This window comes from Scyliorhinus canicula, chromosome 15, assembly GCF_902713615.1.
Source record: "Scyliorhinus canicula chromosome 15, sScyCan1.1, whole genome shotgun sequence".
In the NCBI taxonomy this organism is placed as follows: domain Eukaryota; kingdom Metazoa; phylum Chordata; class Chondrichthyes; order Carcharhiniformes; family Scyliorhinidae; genus Scyliorhinus; species Scyliorhinus canicula.
In genome coordinates this window covers 76,724,698-76,743,575 of record NC_052160.1, presented here as the reverse complement: position 1 = coordinate 76,743,575, position 18,878 = coordinate 76,724,698, and the positions used below count along the sequence as shown (strand labels likewise).

Genomic DNA, 18,878 nt, shown 5'->3' with positions numbered 1-18,878 from the left:
ACAGATGGAGGGTGAGAAAGTAAAATCAAATACTAGTGTTTTGTGTTTAAACAAAGGGGATTACAATGGGATGAGTGAAGAACTAGCTAAGGTAGACTGGGAGCAAAGACTTTATGGTGGAACAGTTGAGGAACAGTGGAGAACCTTCCACTGGAGAACCTCAGCAAAGGTTTATACCAACAAAAAGGAAGGACGGTAGAAAGAGGGAAAATCGACCGTGGATATCTAAGGAAATAAGGGACAGTATCAAGTTGAAGGAAAAAGCATACAAAATGGCAAAGATTGGTGGGAGACTAGAGGGAAATCTTTAGGGGGCAACAGAAAGCTACTAAAAATGTTATAAAGAAGAGTAAGATAGAGTATGAGAGTAAGCTTGCTCAGAATATAAAAACAGACAGTAAAAGTTTTTTAAAATATATAAAACAAAAAAGAGTGGCTAAAGTAAATATTGGTCCTTTAGAGGATGAGAAGGGAGTTTTAATAATGGGAGATGAGGAAATGGCTGAGGAACTGAACAGGTTTTTTGGGTCGGTCTTCACAGTGGAAGACACAAATAACATGCCAGTGACTGATAGAAATGAGGCTATGACAGGTGAAGACCTTGAGAGGATTGCTATCACTAAGGAGGTAGTGATGGGCAAGCTAATGGGGCTAAAGGTAGACAAGTCTCCTGGCCCTGATGGAATGCATCCCATAGTGCTAAAAGAGATGGCTAGGGAAATTGCAGATGCACTACTGATGATTTACCAAATTCACTAGACTCTGGGGTGGTCCCGGTGGATTGGAAATTAGCAAACGTGACACCACTGTTTAAAAAAGGAGGTAGGCAGAGAGCAGGAAATTATAGGCCAGTGAGCTTAACTTCGGTAGTAGGGAAGATGCTGGAATCTATCATCAAGGAAGAAATAGTGAGGCATCTGGATAGAAATTGTCCCATTGGGCAGATGCAGCATGGGTTCATAAAGGGCAGGTCATGCCTAACTAATTTAGTGGAATTTTTTGAGGCCTTTTTCTGAGGACATACATGCAGTAGATAATGGGGAGCCAATGGATGTGGTATATCTGGATTTCCAGAAATCCTTTGACAAGGTGCCACACAAAAGGTTGCTGCATGAGATAAAGATGCATGACATTAAGGGTAAAGTAGTAGCATGGATAGAGGATTGGTTAATTAATAGAAAGCAAAGAGTGGGGATTAATGAGGTTTCTCTGGTTGGCAATCAGTAGCTACTGGGTCCCTCAGGGATCCGTGTTGGGCTCACAATTGTTCACAATTTACATAGATGATTTGGAGTTGGGGACCAAGGGCAGTGTGTCCAAGTTTGCAGATGACACTAAGATGAGTGGTAAAGGAAAAAGTGCAGAGGATACTGGAAGTCTGCAGAGAGATTTGGATAGGTTAAGTGAATGGGCTAGGGTCTGGCAGATGGAATACAATGTTGACAAATGTGAGGTTATCCATTTTAGTAGGAATAACAGAAAACGGGATTATTATTTGAACGCTAAAATATTAAAGCATGCCGCTGTGCAGAGAGACCTGGGTGTGCTAGTGCATGAGTCACAGAAAGTTGGTTTACAGGTGCAACAGGTGATCAAGAAGGCAAATGGAATTTTGTCCTTCATTGCTAGAGGGATGGAGTTTAAGACTAGGGAGGTTATGTTGTAATTGTATAAGGTGTTAGTGAGGCCACTCCTAGAACATAGAACATAGAACAGTACAGCACAGAACAGGCTCTTCGGCCCTCGATGTTGTGCCGAGCCATGATCACCCTACTCAAACCCACGTATCCAACCTATACCCAGGGCAGCATGGTAGCATGGTGGTTAGCATAAATGCTTCACAGCTCCAGGGTCCCAGGTTCGATTCCCGGCTGGGTCACTGTCTGTGTGGAGTCTGCACGTCCTCCCCGTGTGTGCGTGGGTTTCCGCCCACAGTCCAAAGATGTGCGGGTAAGGTGGATTGGCCATGATAAATTGCCCTTAGTGTCCTAAAGAATAAGGTTAATGGGGGGGTTGTTGGGTTAAGGGTATGGGGGTGAATATGTGGGTTTGAGTGGGGTGATCATTGCTCGGCACAACATCGTTGGGGTGTACTGTTCTAAATTCTAAATACCCGTAACCCAACAACCCCCCCCCCCCCCTAACCTTACTTTTTTTAGGACACTACGGGCAATTTAGCATGGCCAATCCACCTAACCCGCACATCTTTGGACTGTGGGAGGAAACCGGAGCACCCGGAGGAACCCCACGCACACACGGGGAGGACGTGCAGACTCCGCACAGACAGTGACCCAGCCGGGAATCGAACCTGGGACCCTGGAGCTGTGAAGCATTTATGCTAACCACCATGCTACCGTGCTGCCCACAAGACCTGGAGTATTGTGTTCAGTTTTGGTCTCCTTACTTGAGAAAGGACGTACTGGCACTGGAGGGTGTACAGAGGAGATTCACTAGATTAATCCCAGAGCTGAAGGGGTTGGAATATGAGGAGAGGTTGAGTAGACTGGGACTGTACTCGTTGGAATTTAGAAGGATGAGTGGGGATCTTATAGAAACATATAAAATTATGAAGGGAATAGATAGGATAGATGCGGGCAGGTTGTTTCCACTGGCAGGTGAAAGCAGAACTAGGGGGCATAGCCTCAAAATAAGGGGAAGTTGATTTAGGACTGAGTTTAGGAGGAACTTCTTCACCCAAAGGGTTGTGAATCTATGGAATTCCTTGCCCAGTGAAGCAGTTGAGGCTCCTTCATTAAATGTTTTTAAGGTAAAGATAGATAGTTTTTGAAGAATAAAGGGATTAAGGGTTATGGCGTTCAGGCCAGAAAGTGGAGTTGAGTCCACAAAAGATCAGCCATGATCTCATTGAATGGCGGAGCAGGCTCGAGGGGCCAGATGGCCTACTCCTGCTCCTAGTTCTTATGTTCTTATACCTATCCTATTCATGTATTTATCAAGATGCCTTTTGAACGCCGTTAATGTGGAGTTTGCACTTTCGCCCCGTGTTTGCGTGGGTTTCCTCCAGGTGCTCCAGTTTCCTCCCACTGTCCAAAGATGTGCAGGTTAGGTGGATTGGCCATGTTAAATTTCTCCTTAGTGACCAAAGTTGTGTAGGTTACGTGGGGTTATGGGGATATGGCGATAAAGTAGGACTAGGTCAGGTACTCTTTCAGAGGGTTAGTGCAGTCCTGATGGGCTGAATAGCCTCCTTCTGCACTGTAGGGATTCTATGGAAAATAAAGAAAATTACATGGTTGTTTTACCTGATGTACATTTGTGCTCTTGATGATGAAAAAGGAGTAAAAATGACAAATGTTCCATCAGCTGCACTTACATCGGAATCGGAAAGTGCTTTGGGAAGGTGTTGTGGGACGATGTTGTGGAACGATGTTGTGGGACGATGTTGCGGAATAATGATGTGGGACAATGCTGCTCCTGACTGTGTATGGTGCTGCTCCTGTGTATGGTGCTGCTCCTGACTGTGTGTGGTGCTGCTCCTGACTGTGTATGGTGCTGCTCCTGTGTATGGTGCTGCTCCTGACTGTGTATTGTGCTGCTCCTGACTGTGTATGGTGCTGCTCCTGACTGTGTATGGTGCTGCTCCTGACTGTGTATTGTGCTGCTCCTGACTGTGTGTGGTGCTGCTCCTGTGTATGGTGCTGCTCCTGACTGTGTATGGTGCTGCTCCTGACTGTGTATGGTGCTGCTCCTGACTGTGTATGGTGCTGCTCCTGACTGTGTGTGGTGCTGCTCCTGACTGTGTATGGTGCTGCTCCTGTGTATGGTGCTGCTCCTGACTGTGTATGGTGCTGCTCCTGACTGTGTATGGTGCTGCTCCTGACTGTGTACGGTGCTGCTCCTGACTGTGTGTGGTGCTGCTCCTGTCTGTGTATGGTGCTGCTCCTCACTGTGTACGGTGCTGCTCCTGACTGTGTATGGTGCTGCTGCTGACTGTGTCTGGTGCTGCTCCTGTGTATGGTGCTATTCCTGACTGTGTATGGTGCTGCACCTGTGTATGGTGCTATTCCTGACTGTGTATGGTGCTGCTCCTGACTGTGTATGGTGCTGCTCCTGTGTTTGGTGCTGCTCCTGACTGTGTACGGTGCTGCTCCTGACTGTGTACGGTGCTGCTCCTGACTGTGTACGGTGCTGCTCCTGACTGTGTACGGAGCTGCTCCTGATTGTGTACGGAGCTGCTCCTGATTGTGTACGGAGCTGCTCCTGATTGTGTACGGTGCGGCTCCTGACTGTGTACGGTGCTGCTCCTGACTGTGTACGGTGCTGCTCCTGGCTGTGTACGGTGCTGCTCCTGACTGTGTACGGTGCTGCTCCTGACTGTGTACGGTGCTGCTCCTGACTGTGTATGGTGCTGCTCCTGACTGTGTATGGTGCTGCTCCTGACTGTGTATGGTGCTGCTCCTGACTGTGTATGGTGCTGCTCCTGACTGTGTACGGTGATGCTCCTGTGTATGGTGTGCTCCTGACTGTGTGTGGTGCTGCTCCTGACTGTGTATGGTGCTGCTCCTGACTGTGTATGGCGCTGCTCCTGACTGTGTATGTTGCTGCTCCTGACTGTGTATGTTGCTGCTCCTGACTGTGTATGGTGCTGCTCCTGACTGTGTATGGTGCTGCTCCTGACTGTGTATGGTGCTGCTCCTGACTGTGTATGGTGCTGCTCCTGTGTATGGTGCTGCTCCTGACTGTGTATGGTGCTGCTCCTGTGTATGGTGCTGATCCTGACTCTGTGTGGTGCTGCTCCTGACTGTGTATGGTGCTGCTCCTGACTGTGTATGGTGCTGCTCCTGACTGTGTATGGTGCTGCTCCTGACTGTGTACGGTGCTGCTCCTGACTGTGTATGGTGCTGCTCCTGACTGTGTACGGTGCTGCTCCTGACTGTGTATGGTGCTGCTCCTGACTGTGTATGGTGCTGCTCCTGACTGTGTACGGTGCTGCTCCTGACTGTGTATGGTGCTGCTCCTGACTGTGTATGGTGCTGCTCCTGACTGTGCATGGTGCTGCTCCTGACTCTTTGTGGTGCTGCTCCTGTGTATGGTGCTGCTCCTGACTGTGTATGGTGCTGCACCTGTGTATGGTGCTGCTCCTGTGTATGGTGCTGCTCCTGACTGTGTATGGTGCTGCTCCTGTGTATGGTGCTGCTCCTGTGTATGGTGCTGCTCCTGACTGTGTATGGTGCTGCTCCTGTGTATGGTGCTGCTCCTGACTGTGTGTGGTGATGCTCCTGACTGTGTATGGTGCTGCTCCTGTGTATGGTGCTGCTCCTGTGTATGGTGCTGCTCCTGTGTATGGTGCTGCTCGTGTGTATGGTGCTGCTCCTGTGTATGGTGCTGCTCCTGTGTATGGTGCTGCTCCTGACTGTGTGTGGTGCTGCTCCTGTGTATGGTGCTGCTCGTGTGTATGGTGCTGCTCCTGTGTATGGTGCTGCTCCTGACTGTGTATGGTGCTGCTCCTGTGTGTGTTGCTGCTCCTGACTGTGTATGGTGCTACTCCTGACTGTGTATGGTGCTGCTCCTGACTGTGTATGGTGCTGCTCCTGACTGTGTATGGTGCTGCTCCTGACTGTGTATGTTGCTGCTCCTGACTGTGTATGGTGCTGCTCCTGTGTGTGTTGCTGCTCCTGACTGTGTGTGGTGCTGCTCCTGTGTATGGTGCTGCTCCTGACTGTGTATGGTGCTGCTCCTGACTGTGTATGGTGCTGCTCCTGACTGTGTGTGGTCCTGCTCCTGACTGTGTATGGTGCTGCTCCTGTGTATGGTGCTGCTCCTGACTGTGTATGGTGCTGCTCCTGTGTATGGTGCTGCTCCTGACTGTGTATGGTGCTGCTCCTGACTGTGTATGGTGCTGCTCCTGACTGTGTAGGGTGCTGCTCCTGTGTATGGTGCTGCTCCTGACTCTGTTTGGTGCTGCTCCTGACTCTGTTTGGTGCTGCTCCTGACTGTGTATGGTGCTGCTCCTGACTGTGTAGGGTGCTGCTCCTGACTGTGTATGGTGCTGCTCCTGACTGTGTATGGTGCTGCTCCTGTGTGTGGTGCTGCTCCTGACTGTGTACGGTGCTGCTCCTGACTGTGTATGGTGCTGCTCCTGACTGTGTATGGTGCTGCTCCTGTGTGTGGTGCTGCTCCTGACTGTGTACGGTGCTGCTCCTGACTGTGTATGGTGCTGCTCCTGACTGTGTATGGTGTTGCTCCTGTGTATGGTGCTGCTCCTGTGTATGTTGCTGCTCCTGACTGTGTACGGTGCTGCTCCTGACTGTGTATGGTGCTGCTCCTGACTGTGTATGGTGCTGCTCCTGTGTGTGGTGCTGCTCCTGACTGTGTACGGTGCTGCTCCTGACTGTGTATGGTGCTGCTCCTGTGTTTGGTGCTGCTCCTGTGTATGGTGCTGCTCCTGACTGTGTAGGCTGCTGCTCCTGACTCTGTTTGGTGCTGCTCCTGACTGTGTATGGTGCTGCTCCTGACTCTGTTTGGTGCTGCTCCTGACTGTGTAGGGTGCTGCTCCTGACTCTGTTTGGTGCTGCTCCTGACTGTGTACGGTGCTGCTCCTGACTGTGTATGGTGCTGCTCCTGACTGTGTATGGTGCTGCTCCTGACTGTGTATGGTGCTGCCCCTGACTGTGTATGGTGCTGCTCCTGACTGTGTGTGGTGCTGCTCCTGACTGTGTATGGTGCTGCTCCTGACTCTCTGGTGCTGCTCCTGACTGTGTGTGGTGCTGCTCCTGACTGTGTGTGGTGCTGCTCCTGACTGTGTATGGTGCTGCTCCTGTGTATGTTGCTGCTCCTGACTGTGTACGGTGCTGCTCCTGACTGTGTATGGTGCTGCTCCTGTGTATGGTGCTGCTCCTGACTGTGTAGGGTGCTGCTCCTGTGTATGGTGCTGCTCCTGACTCTGTTTGGTGCTGCTCCTGACTGTGTACGGTGCTGCTCCTGACTGTGTATGGTGCTGCTCCTGACTCTGTTTGGTGCTGCTCCTGACTGTGTATGGTGCTGCTCCTGACTGTGTATGGTGCTGCTCCTGACTGTGTATGGTGCTGCTCCTGACTGTGTATGGTGCTGCTCCTGACTGTGTATGGTGCTGCCCCTGACTGTGTGTGGTGCTGCTCCTGACTGTGTATGGTGCTGCCTCTGACTGTGTATGGTGCTGCTCCTGACTGTGTGTGGTGCTGCTCCTGACTGTGTATGGTGCTGCTCCTGACTCTCTGGTGCTGCTCCTGACTGTGTGTGGTGCTGCTCCTGACTGTGTGTGGTGCTGCTCCTGACTGTGTATGGTGCTCCTGACTGTGTATGGTGCTGCTCCTGACTGTGTATGGTGCTGCTCCTGACTGTGTATGGTGCTGCTCCTGACTGTGTACGGTGCTGCTCCTGACTGTGTGTGGTGCTGCTCCTGTCTGTGTATGGTGCTGCTCCTCACTGTGTACGGTGCTGCTCCTCACTGTGTATGGTGCTGCTCCTGACTGTGTCTGGTGCTGCTCCTGTGTATGGTGCTATTCCTGACTGTGTATGGTGCTGCACCTGTGTATGGTGCTATTCCTGACTGTGTATGGTGCTGCTCCTGACTGTGTATGGTGCTGCTCCTGTGTTTGGTGCTGCTCCTGACTGTGTACGGTGCTGCTCCTGACTGTGTACGGTGCTGCTCCTGACTGTGTACGGTGCTGCTCCTGACTGTGTACGGAGCTGCTCCTGATTGTGTACGGAGCTGCTCCTGATTGTGTACGGAGCTGCTCCTGACTGTGTATGGTGCTGCTCCTGACTGTGTACGGTGCTGCTCCTGGCTGTGTACGGTGCTGCTCCTGACTGTGTACGGTGCTGCTCCTGACTGTGTATGGTGCTGCTCCTGACTGTGTATGGTACTGCTCCTGACTGTGTATGGTGCTGCTCCTGACTGTGTACGGTGATGCTCCTGTGTATGGTGTGCTCCTGACTGTGTGTGGTGCTGCTCCTGACTGTGTATGGTGCTGCTCCTGACTGTGTATGGTGCTGCTCCTGACTGTGTATGGCGCTGCTCCTGACTGTGTATGTTGCTGCTCCTGACTGTGTATGGTGCTGCTCCTGACTGTGTATGGTGCTGCTCCTGACTGTGTATGGTGCTGCTCCTGACTGTGTATGGTGCTGCTCCTGACTGTGTATGGTGCTGCTCCTGTGTATGGTGCTGCTCCTGACTGTGTATGGTGCTGCTCCTGTGTATGGTGCTGATCCTGACTCTGTGTGGTGCTGCTCCTGACTGTGTATGGTGCTGCTCCTGACTGTGTATGGTGCTGCTCCTGACTGTGTACGGTGCTGCTCCTGACTGTGTACGGTGCTGCTCCTGACTGTGTATGGTGCTGCTCCTGACTGTGTATGGTGCTGCTCCTGACTCTTTGTGGTGCTGCTCCTGTGTATGGTGCTGCTCCTGACTGTGTATGGTGCTGCTCCTGACTGTGTATGGTGCTGCTCCTGTGTGTGTTGCTGCTCCTGACTGTGTGTGGTGCTGCTCCTGTGTATGGTGCTGCTCCTGTGTATGGTGCTGCTCCTGACTGTGTATGGTGCTGCTCCTGACTGTGTATGGTGCTGCTCCTGACTGTGTATGGTGCTGCTCCTGTGTGTGTTGCTGCTCCTGACTGTGTGTGGTGCTGCTCCTGTGTATGGTGCTGCTCCTGTGTTTGGTGCTGCTCCTGACTGTGTGTGGTGCTGCTCCTGACTGTGTATGGTGCTGCTCCTGACTGTGTATGGTGCTGCTCCTGACTGTGTATGGCGCTGCTCCTGACTGTGTATGGTGCTGCTCCTGTGTATGGTGCTGCTCCTGACTGTGTATGGCGCTGCTCCTGACTGTGTATGGTGCTGCTCCTGTGTATGGTGCTGCTCCTGACTGTGTATGGTGCTGCTCCTGACTGTGTATGGTGCTGCTCCTGACTGTGTATGGTGCTGCTCCTGACTCTTTGTGGTGCTGCTCCTGTGTATGGTGCTGCTCCTGACTGTGTATGGTGCTGCTCCTGACTGTGTATGGTGCTGCTCCTGTGTGTGTTGCTGCTCCTGACTGTGTGTGGTGCTGCTCCTGTGTATGGTGCTGCTCCTGACTGTGTATGGTGCTGCTCCTGACTGTGTATGGTGCTGCTCCTGTGTATGGTGCTGCTCCTGACTGTGTATGGTGCTGCTCCTGACTGTGTATGGTGCTGCTCCTGACTGTGTATGGCGCTGCTCCTGACTGTGTATGGTGCTGCTCCTGTGTATGGTGCTGCTCCTGACTGTGTACGGTGCTGCTCCTGACTGTGTATGGTGCTGCTCCTGACTGTGTATGGTGCTGCTCCTGACTGTGTATGGTGCTGCTCCTGACTGTGTATGGCGCTGCTCCTGACTGTGTATGGTGCTGCTCCTGTGTATGGTGCTGCTCCTGACTGTGTACGGTGCTGCTCCTGACTGTGTACGGTGCTGCTCCTGACTGTGTATGGCGCTGCTCCTGACTGTGTATGGTGCTGCTCCTGTGTATGGTGCTGCTCCTGACTGTGTATGGTGCTGCTCCTGACTCTGTATGGTGCTGCTCCTGACTGTGTATGGTGCTGCTCCTGACTGTGTATGGTGCTGCTCCTGTGTATGTTGCTGCTCCTGACTCTGTATGGTGCTGCTCCTGTGTATGTTGCTGCTCCTGACTGTGTAGGGTGCTGCTCCTGTGTATGTTGCTGCTCCTGACTGTGTATGGTGCTGCTCCTGACTGTGTATGGTGCTGCTCCTGACTCTGTTTGGTGCTGCTCCTGTGTATGTTGCTGCTCCTGACTGTGTATGTTGCTGCTCCTGACTGTGTATGGTGCTGCTCCTGACTGTGTAGGGTGCTGCTCCTGACTCTGTTTGGTGCTGCTCCTGACTGTGTATGGTGCTGCTCCTGACTCTGTTTGGTGCTGCTCCTGACTGTGTAGGGTGCTGCTCCTGACTCTGTTTGGTGCTGCTCCTGACTGTGTATGGTGCTGCTCCTGACTGTGTATGGTGCTGCTCCTGACTGTGTATGGTGCTGCTCCTGACTGTGTATGGTGCTGCTCCTGACTGTGTGTGGTGCTGCTCCTGACTGTGTATGGTGCTGCTCCTGACTGTCTGGTGCTGCTCCTGACTGTGTATGGTGCTGCTCCTGTGTATGGTGCTGCTCCTGACTGTGTATGGTGCTGCTCCTGACTGTCTGGTGCTGCTCCTGACTGTGTGTGGTGCTGCTCCTGACTGTGTAGGGTGCTGCCTCTGACTGTGTATGGTGCTGCCCCTGACTGTGTATGGTGCTGCCCCTGACTGTGTATGGTGCTGCTCCTGACTGTGTATGGTGCTGCCCCTGACTGTGTATGGTGCTGCTCCTGACTGTGTATGGTGCTGCTCCTGACTGTGTATGGTGCTGCCCCTGACTGTGTATGGTGCTGCTCCTGACTGTGTATGGTGCTGCTCCTGACTGTGTATGGTGCTGCCCCTGACTGTGTATGGTGCTGCTCCTGACTGTGTGTGGTGCTGCTCCTGACTGTGTGTGGTGCTGCTCCTGTGTATGGTGCTGCTCCTGACTGTCTGGTGCTGCTCCTGACTGTGTGTGGTGCTGCTCCTGACTGTGTAGGGTGCTGCCTCTGACTGTGTATGGTGCTGCCCCTGACTGTGTAGGGTGCTGTTTTACTCACACAGCTGAACTTGGAGATGCAATGAAGAAATGGTCACTTTCGGGATCGGACGCTGCTACACAGTTGAAGAAGTTGGATGATCTAGTAAGAAGACTGGACTTCACGTCAGTAAAAGCTATTAAAGCAATGAAGATTAATGACCCGATGTATTTCAAAGGTACACTTTAACTGCCTGATATATGCAATAATTCGATCGTAATTTCCATTGATTTAAAGTAAAATTCACAAATTTGCACTTTAATTCTTACTGAAGAAATCAAGAGCAAAATGAAAATAATTGATTGACAGGTTGTATGTGATTCCGATCACAGTACCAAGGAGATACTGTTAATTTAGTCTGATGCTCATTGGGCAGTACTTTTTATAGAAACTATTTATTACGGCATTTATAATTTTAAACAGCAGGTATCAGCAAGAGCAAATCAACATAACCAACACCCCCCCCCCCCCCCCCCCCTCCCCCCCCGTAACAAACCCCAGCCAACATGGCTAATATATACAGGACCACCTTCCCCCGCCCCCTTTCCACTGGTTCTCCTGCCCTTACTGGCTATCACCACCCCCATGCCTCCTCTAATATCCCCATAATCCCTCCAATCCCCCCCAGCAGGTCTGTTATGTATAAAAGCAAATCATCCACGTAAAGCGAAACCGTGTGCTCCACCCCCACCCCCCACCCCGTATTATCCCCTGCCAGACCTTCGACATTCTCAGTGCCATTGCCAACGGCTCTATAGTTAGCGAAAATAGTAGTGGGGAAAGTGGGCACCCCTGCTTCGTACCCCGGTGTAACCTAAAATAATCTGATCTCATCCGGTTCGTCTGTACACTCGCCACCAGTGCTTGATACAACAACTGGACCCAGTCCACAAATCCCTGCCCAAATCCCAGGACCTTCCATAGGTATTCCCACTCCACTTGATCAAAGACCTTCACCATCACCTCTATCCCTCTGGAGGGATCATGATCACGTTGAGTAACCTCCTGATGATGGTCGCTAGATGCCTCCCCTTCACAAACCCCGTCTTGTCCTCCCCTATTACCCCTGGCACACAGTCCTCAATCCTCAAGGCCAAGATCTTTGCCAATAGTTTGGCATCTACATTTAGCAGGGAAATAGGTCTATATGACCCACATTGTTCCGGATCCTTATTTCGCTTTAGAATGAGGGAGATTGACGCCTGCGACAATGTTGGGGGGAATGCTGGGAGAGCTCCTTTGCCTCATTGAAAGCCCTTCCCAATAGCAGTCCCGATGCCCCTGAGAACTTCTTGTAGAATTCCACTGGGTACCTGTCCAAACCCGAGGCCTTACCCGATTGCATTGCCTCCAGCCCCTCCACTACTTCTACCAGCCCAATTGGGGCCCCCAGGCCCTCCACCAACTCCTCATCCACCTTCGGGAACTCCAGCCTCTCCAAAAACCATCTCATGTCCTCCTTCCTAGCTGGGGGTTCCGACTCGTACAACTTACTATAGAAGTCCCAAACACCCTGTTTACCCCAGCCGGGCCCAAGACCGTATTCCCACTGTGTCCCTCACTTTCCTAATCTCCCTCGCCTCCTCCTGCTTCCTCAACTGGTGCGCTAGCATCCTGCTCACCTTCTCTCCTCACTCATACGCCGCTCCTCTCACCCTTCTCAACTGCCCCACTACCTTTTTCGTAGATAATAGCCCAAACTCCAACTGCAGCCTCTGCCGTTTCTTTAGCAGCCCCGCCTCCGGGACCTCCGCATAGCACCTATCCACCTGCAGGATTTCCTTCACAAGCCTCTCTATCTCTGCCCGCTCCGCTTTCTCTCCATGTGCTCGAATCGAAATAAACTCCCCCCTGACCACTGCTTCAGTGCCTCCCAAACTGTACCTGCTGAAACCTCCCCGTGCCAGTAATCTCCACATATCTCCGGATGGCCTTCCTCACCTGCTCACAGAGCTCTTCCTCCGCCAACAGTCCCACATCCAGCCTCCATTGTGGGTGCTGGGTCCCCCCTTTGCTCACTCGTAGGTCCACCATATGCGGGACATAGTCTGACACCACTATTGCCGAATACTCAATATCAACCATCCCCAACAACAACGCCTTGTCAAACACAAAAAAATCTACTCGGGAGTACACCTGTGCACATGAGAGTAGAATGAAAATTATTTCGCCCTCGCTCTCCCAAATCTCCACGGATCCAACGCCTTCTCCCCCCCCCCCCCCCCCTCCCCCCCCGCCACACCATGTGCTGCATGAACCCCCAGAGCTCCTTGGCTATTGCTGATATCCTCCCTGACCTCAAGCTCGATTGGTCCAGTCTCGGTTCCAGGACTGTATTGAAGTCCCCCCCCCATAATCAGCCGATGCGAGTCCAGTCAGGGATCCTCCCCAGCACCCGCCTCATAAATTCAACATCATCCCAGTTCGGGGCATAGGTATTCACTAACACCATCGGCATCCCCTCCAGTTTCCCGCTCACCATAACATACCTTCCCCCAAAGTCCTCCACTGTACTTCCCACTTCAAAAGCCACCCACTTATTGATCAAATTCGCCACCCCCTCCGTTTTCAAGTCCAATCCCGAATGAAATACTTGCCCAACCCATCCCTTCCTCAGTCTAGTCTGGTCCCCCACCTTCTGGTGGATCTCTTGTAGCATGGCCACATCCACGTTTAATCTTTTAAAATGTGCGAACACACGGGCTCTCTTGACTGGCCCATTCAACCTTCACACGTTCCAAGTGATCAGCCTCCAGCCACATCTCCACGCGGTCGTTCACCGCCTTAATCAAATCCATTGCCCGGGCCAGGTGCTCCGGATTCTCCTTGCATTGCTGGGTAAACTTCCCATTCAGGAAGCCCACCAGCTGCTCTGTTGACCACTGAGCTGGCAGGGCTGCTCCCTGCCCCTCCGCCATCTCCATTTGCGTCACAGGCACCGCACCACCTTTTGCAGTCTGTTCCCCTCTTTTGCGACCTCTTCTGGCCCTCAGCACCATGCACCAATCAGCCACTCTCTTCCACTAACTCTCCTGCACCTTTTTGCCTCTTCACATCCACCCGTTAATTGGGGAAAAGGCCCGAAAAAACCGCCACGAGCGGGAGCCACAACTCGTACTATGGCCGTCACCGGAAGTCCATTGGGCAGTATTTAAAGAGAAAGATGGAGAGAATGGGACTGACCTTGTCCAGGTCAAGAAGTCAGTTTTGCTCTCAAGGGCTGGAAGACTGAAATTTGAATGCTTCCTGTCTGGTCCACACCTTCCTACTCTCCTGAATACAGATTCTAAAGGCTATCCCCATGGTAGCAACAGAAAGCCAATTAAATTCTCATTTTTGACATTGCATTTGGTGTTATCATGTCCTGCACTTGCGCTTGAGCAACTTGCCTGTCCTCCCTAATTGCATGGCAGACATCTGCCAACAAATCAGCCCCTCGGACACACATCCAAAACACACAAAACACAGTGCCAGGACACAGAAATCATCCTGATTTTGAGTTCCAGATGCCCTGTGGAAAGATTCGGCCCAATATTTCAGATTTTTAAACTAAAAGATATTAAACTTTAAGTAGTGTTGTTATTAAAATGCTAATTAAGACAGCTAGTCTAAGAGGACATAGAGAAACAAAGAAAACATATGAGCAGGAGGAGGCCATTCGGCCCCTTCAATTATGCCGTTCATTATGACCATGGCTGACCATCCAACTCAATAGCCAAATCCCAGTTTCCCCCATATCCTTTGTTCCCTTTCGTCCTCACTGTTACATCTAACTGCTTATTGAAATGATACAATGTTTTGGACTCAACTACTTCCTGTGGTAACTAATTCCACAGGCTCACCACTCTCTGGGTGAAGAAATTTCTCGTCATCTCTGACCTAAATGGTCTACTCCATATCCTCAGTGTGTGATCCCTGTGACCTAACATGCAGAGAGATCTGGGCGTGCAGGTCCACAGTTACCTAAAAGTGGCAAGATAGCTGGCCATGGTGATTGAGAAGGTATATGGCATGCTAGCCTTCATCAGCCCGGGCATTGAGTACAAGAGTTGGGAAATCATGTTGCAGCTATATAATACTTTGGTTAGGCTGCAGTTGGAGTATTGCATGCAGATCTGGTCACCTCATTATCAGAAGGAAATGGAAGATTTGGAGAGAGTGTAAAGAAAGTTCACCAGGATGTTGCCTGGTCTTCAGGATGTTGGCTATGAGGAGAGGTTGAATAAATGAAGATTGTTTTAACAGGAGAGACCTGATAGAGATCTACAACATTATGAGAGACACAGACAGGGTGGATTGTCAGAGGCTTTTTGCCAGGTAGGAAGTGTCAATTACAAGGGGGCACAGGTTCAAGGTAAGAGGGGGAATATTTAAGAGAGATGTGCGGCTAAGTTTTTCACGCAGAGAGTGGTGAATGCCTGGAACGTGCTGCCAGAGGACGTGGTGGAACATTAGCAACATTTAAGAGGCATCTGGATGGGCACATGAATAGGGAGGAAATAGCGGGATGCAGACCGAGTCAGGACAGAAGTTTTTTTTAGTTAGGCATTATGATCAGCACAGGCTTGGAGGGCGAAAGGACCTATTCCTGTCCTGTACTTGTCTTTGTACTTTGACACACCCACCATTGGGAACATCCTTCCTGCATCTACCCTATCTAGTCCTGCTAGAATTTTATAGGTATGTATGAGATCCACCTCATTCTTCTGAACTTCTGAACCGATTCAATCTCTCCTTGTACGTCAGTGCCACCATCCCAGGAATCAGCCTGGTAAACCTGCACTCTCTCTATAGCAAGAACATCCTTCCTCAGAGAAGGAGACCAAAACTACACACAATACCCCAGGTGTTGACTGCAGCAAGAGAAGGATAACAACAAGGAGATACAGTGGGGTGGGGTTTCTTCATGTAGCAACAGAAATGTAATTATGGGAATGGATTTCACCCCCAATATTGTAAAGAAATAGGAGGAGCCATTAGATTAGCATTCCTTCCACTAACGTTGGGCCCGATCTAACGGAAAAGTTCCTGAGTGTTATTTGTGGCCTGAGATTTCCCACCAGCTCTGTCGGTCAGTTTCCCACTGCTATCTAACCACACAGTCACTTTTATGGGCCCTGGGGAGTTTCTTTCCGGGCTATCCCACAGTCAGAATTATTTTCATCACTGGCAGCTGAACTCACTGGCCAGATCGGCTCCTCAGAGTTCGGGCCAACATTTTTAAAGATGCCCTGATCTTGAAGTGGTCTTCAGGGTCCCTGATACCCCCCACCCACAGGCAATGTCATCCCTGTTGAGTCTCTTTGTCTCTGTACTGTTACAAGAGGTCAGTTATGTATCAAAGAAACATTCTACACTGTAGCTTATGATTCAACACAATTTTATTCACTAAACTTGAACCAAATGCACTATGTATTCAAATCTTTCTATACAACTGATCACAATTTGCCTCAATACTCACAGCTTTAGACATAAATAGATATTTGAAATTGCCAAGTTCTTCTCGGAGGTAGAATAGAATCCCTGATAGTGCAGACAGAGGCCATTAGGCCTATCGAGTCTGTACCGATCCATGTCCCTCCCTAACCCTGCAACCCCATAACCTAAACTTCACATCCCTGGACACTAAGGGGCAACTTAGCATGGCCAATCCACCTACCCTATACATCTTTGGACTGTGGGAGGAAACCAGAGCACCTGAAGGAAACCCACACAGACACACGGAGAACATACAATTTCCAAAAAGACAGTGACCCAAGGCCAGAATTGAACCCAGGTCCCTGACACTGTGAGGCAGCAGTGCTAACTGTTCTTCTACTTGCTGAGCTTCCTCTGTGTGAGGTAGGTCCCATGAGTCATCACTAAAGAAATGGTCTCACATCTCTGATTTTTATATTTTTCTCATATGAGTATTCCATAGAAAGGTCAGACCGTTGTGTTCTGCTCCGAGATGTTGACTGTCGCTTTTCTTCTAACCACAGGTCCATCCTTCAGACATCAGTCTTCCAGTATTATGATTGTAGGTGCATATTCCTACAGTTATATGTTCCTGTTTAAACTTTCGATTTGTGCATTGCAGACCCCTATTTTTGCACGTTTCAAACTTTCCTTCAATAGCTCAGGTCACAAAGTTCCAGAATATTGTCATTTGAAGTTGACCAAATCTCCCAATAGGCCTGTAGTAAGTAATGTTTGCATGAAGCTGGGCTTATTGCTACACACCTACACCCGTGGGCATTACCCCACACCTCCAAAGTAATGACACCCCACCGTGGGATCACTGAGGGGCTCCCTTTTCAAGGTTCCCACATCCCCTTTTGGGCCTCCTCCCGTCCAGGACAACCCCCACTCTTCACCAACCCCCAAACCTTCCGGAAGCCCCTACCTACCTGCTCTGCACCAGAGCGCACTTCATACACCCCTTCTACCGTCCATTCATCAGTATGCCCCCCTCAGGCCCTGACCCTTGGCTGTTCCACCCTGACAGTCCTTCTACCAGTGTGGCAGTTCTACCTGGTCACTTTGGCAGTGCCAAGGTGCCATTCTGGCAGTGCCAAGATTTCTGCATTCCAGGGTGAGGGCCAGGGGCCACCCTGCCTATCCCTAACCAGCCAGGAACCTCCAATGCCGGAGAGACCCCCCTGTGTCATTAAACATGGACCAGTACTGAATGGCATCCAGCTGGGGAGGCTGGTAGATGCCTGGAGTCCTGATCATGATGCTTGCGGGATCTGGTGCTATGGGCCAGGGCTTAGAAAAACCAAAGTGTATTATGAATTTCACCTGACCTGTAACCTTTATGTTGAATTTGGCTAGGATGAGTACAAGATCCTTCCCTTCAGGTCTGATTCCTAGGTGCTTTTATCAAAAAGGTTTATTATAAAAATGTAAGTAACATATATAAAACAAGAATTTGTTATCAATTACAAACATGAAACAACACACAACAGCTACAGTAATCTATGTATATAACTCTTAATGAATCCCCCTTAGCTGTTCCAATTCAATACAAAATAACATAAACCAAAACCCCTTTCAAGGGCGTGGCCCAGCACACTGTAATCTTACTTGAATGGTCATTTCCCTGAGATTATGGTCCAGTTACAACCAGCAGATTCAAAACTCCTTCCGGAAAGCAACTCTATCTTTAAAGTTCCCAAGGCAATTTGCCACACCCAATGTGCTTTCAGTTCCCTGAACAGCTTTAAAATGAAAACAAGGAAACAATGTTTTTTTCTTCTGCCGTCCAAAGCAACAAACCAAAACTGAAACCCAAACACTAAACCCCCTCTCATCTGATAGCCACAGCCCAGCTCCACCCACAAATGACATCACTGAAGCACTGCTACAAGTCATGTGGAAGACCAAACCATTCTTAAAGAGACACTCCCATGGCACTGGGTAGATCTCGTGAGGTGTACTGGCTGTCGGAAAGCCTGAGGAAAGCTTCTCCCGGCATCTGCCAGCCACGTTGAGACCCTGTTCGGGTGCAACACAGCTATTAGATTGCTCCCATTCACTCCGTCTACCGCTGGCGCAATTTATCATGGCCAATCTACCTAACCTGCACATCTTTGGACTGTATCTGAGCCATATCTGATTGCCTGGTAGAGGAAGCTTGATGGGCCAAATCTTAGTTATTTCAGCTATAATTGTATTGAATGGCTGGGAGAATCAAATTGTTCCTTTTCTTGACGTCATTTTATAATAGTGCTGCTTTAACCTCAAAGTCTGTTGTTTCTTTACATAGCATTTCAACAGGTACTACATGTAGATTTCTGGACTTTGAAACCTGGGTGGACGCAAACAGATTCCAGCTTGGTTTATCCTGAAGTGCGGATTTTAGAATGTTTTGGGGAAGAGATGAGTGACAGATGTATGATTCAGCTGCTGGGTACATGGTAGGTGTTACTGTTGAAATTCTAGAAATGATCAATTGAACTTGTGGTATTATCATAACTGTGAGTACTGCAAGGGTTAATGAAGTGTCGAGAGAAGCCACGAGAGGGAGTGAACAGTTACAACTATATAAGACAGTGATGCTAAGCCTTGTGGGAGAGCATGTGCAGGAGTTAGCTAGTGAGACTCAGAAGTACAGATAGTGTAGTGTAAGTGAGTGCAGATCATAGTTTAAACCAGTAGTGAGATTAGCTGTAGATTAGTGTAGTTTAGATGTTATTAGTCAACTGTGTATTATTTGGGAGTACGTGTCGAATCCAGGTTAGTAGTGTTAATACATTTATAGGTTTGTTTAAGTTCAAGCTATTT

At 50.0% G+C, this 18,878-nt stretch overlaps 1 protein-coding gene across 1 annotated transcript in view; it reads left to right on the top strand.

Annotated features, from left to right (window-relative positions):
• c15h16orf89 (chromosome 15 C16orf89 homolog) overlaps positions 1-18,878 on the top strand; it is a 143,179-nt gene that overhangs the window by 19,854 nt on the left and 104,447 nt on the right. The window contains exons 2-3 of the mRNA XM_038820879.1: positions 10,636-10,788; positions 18,361-18,511. Of these exons, the coding sequence (XP_038676807.1) occupies positions 10,636-10,788; positions 18,361-18,511 (304 nt within the window). The remainder of the gene's footprint in view (positions 1-10,635; positions 10,789-18,360; positions 18,512-18,878) is intronic.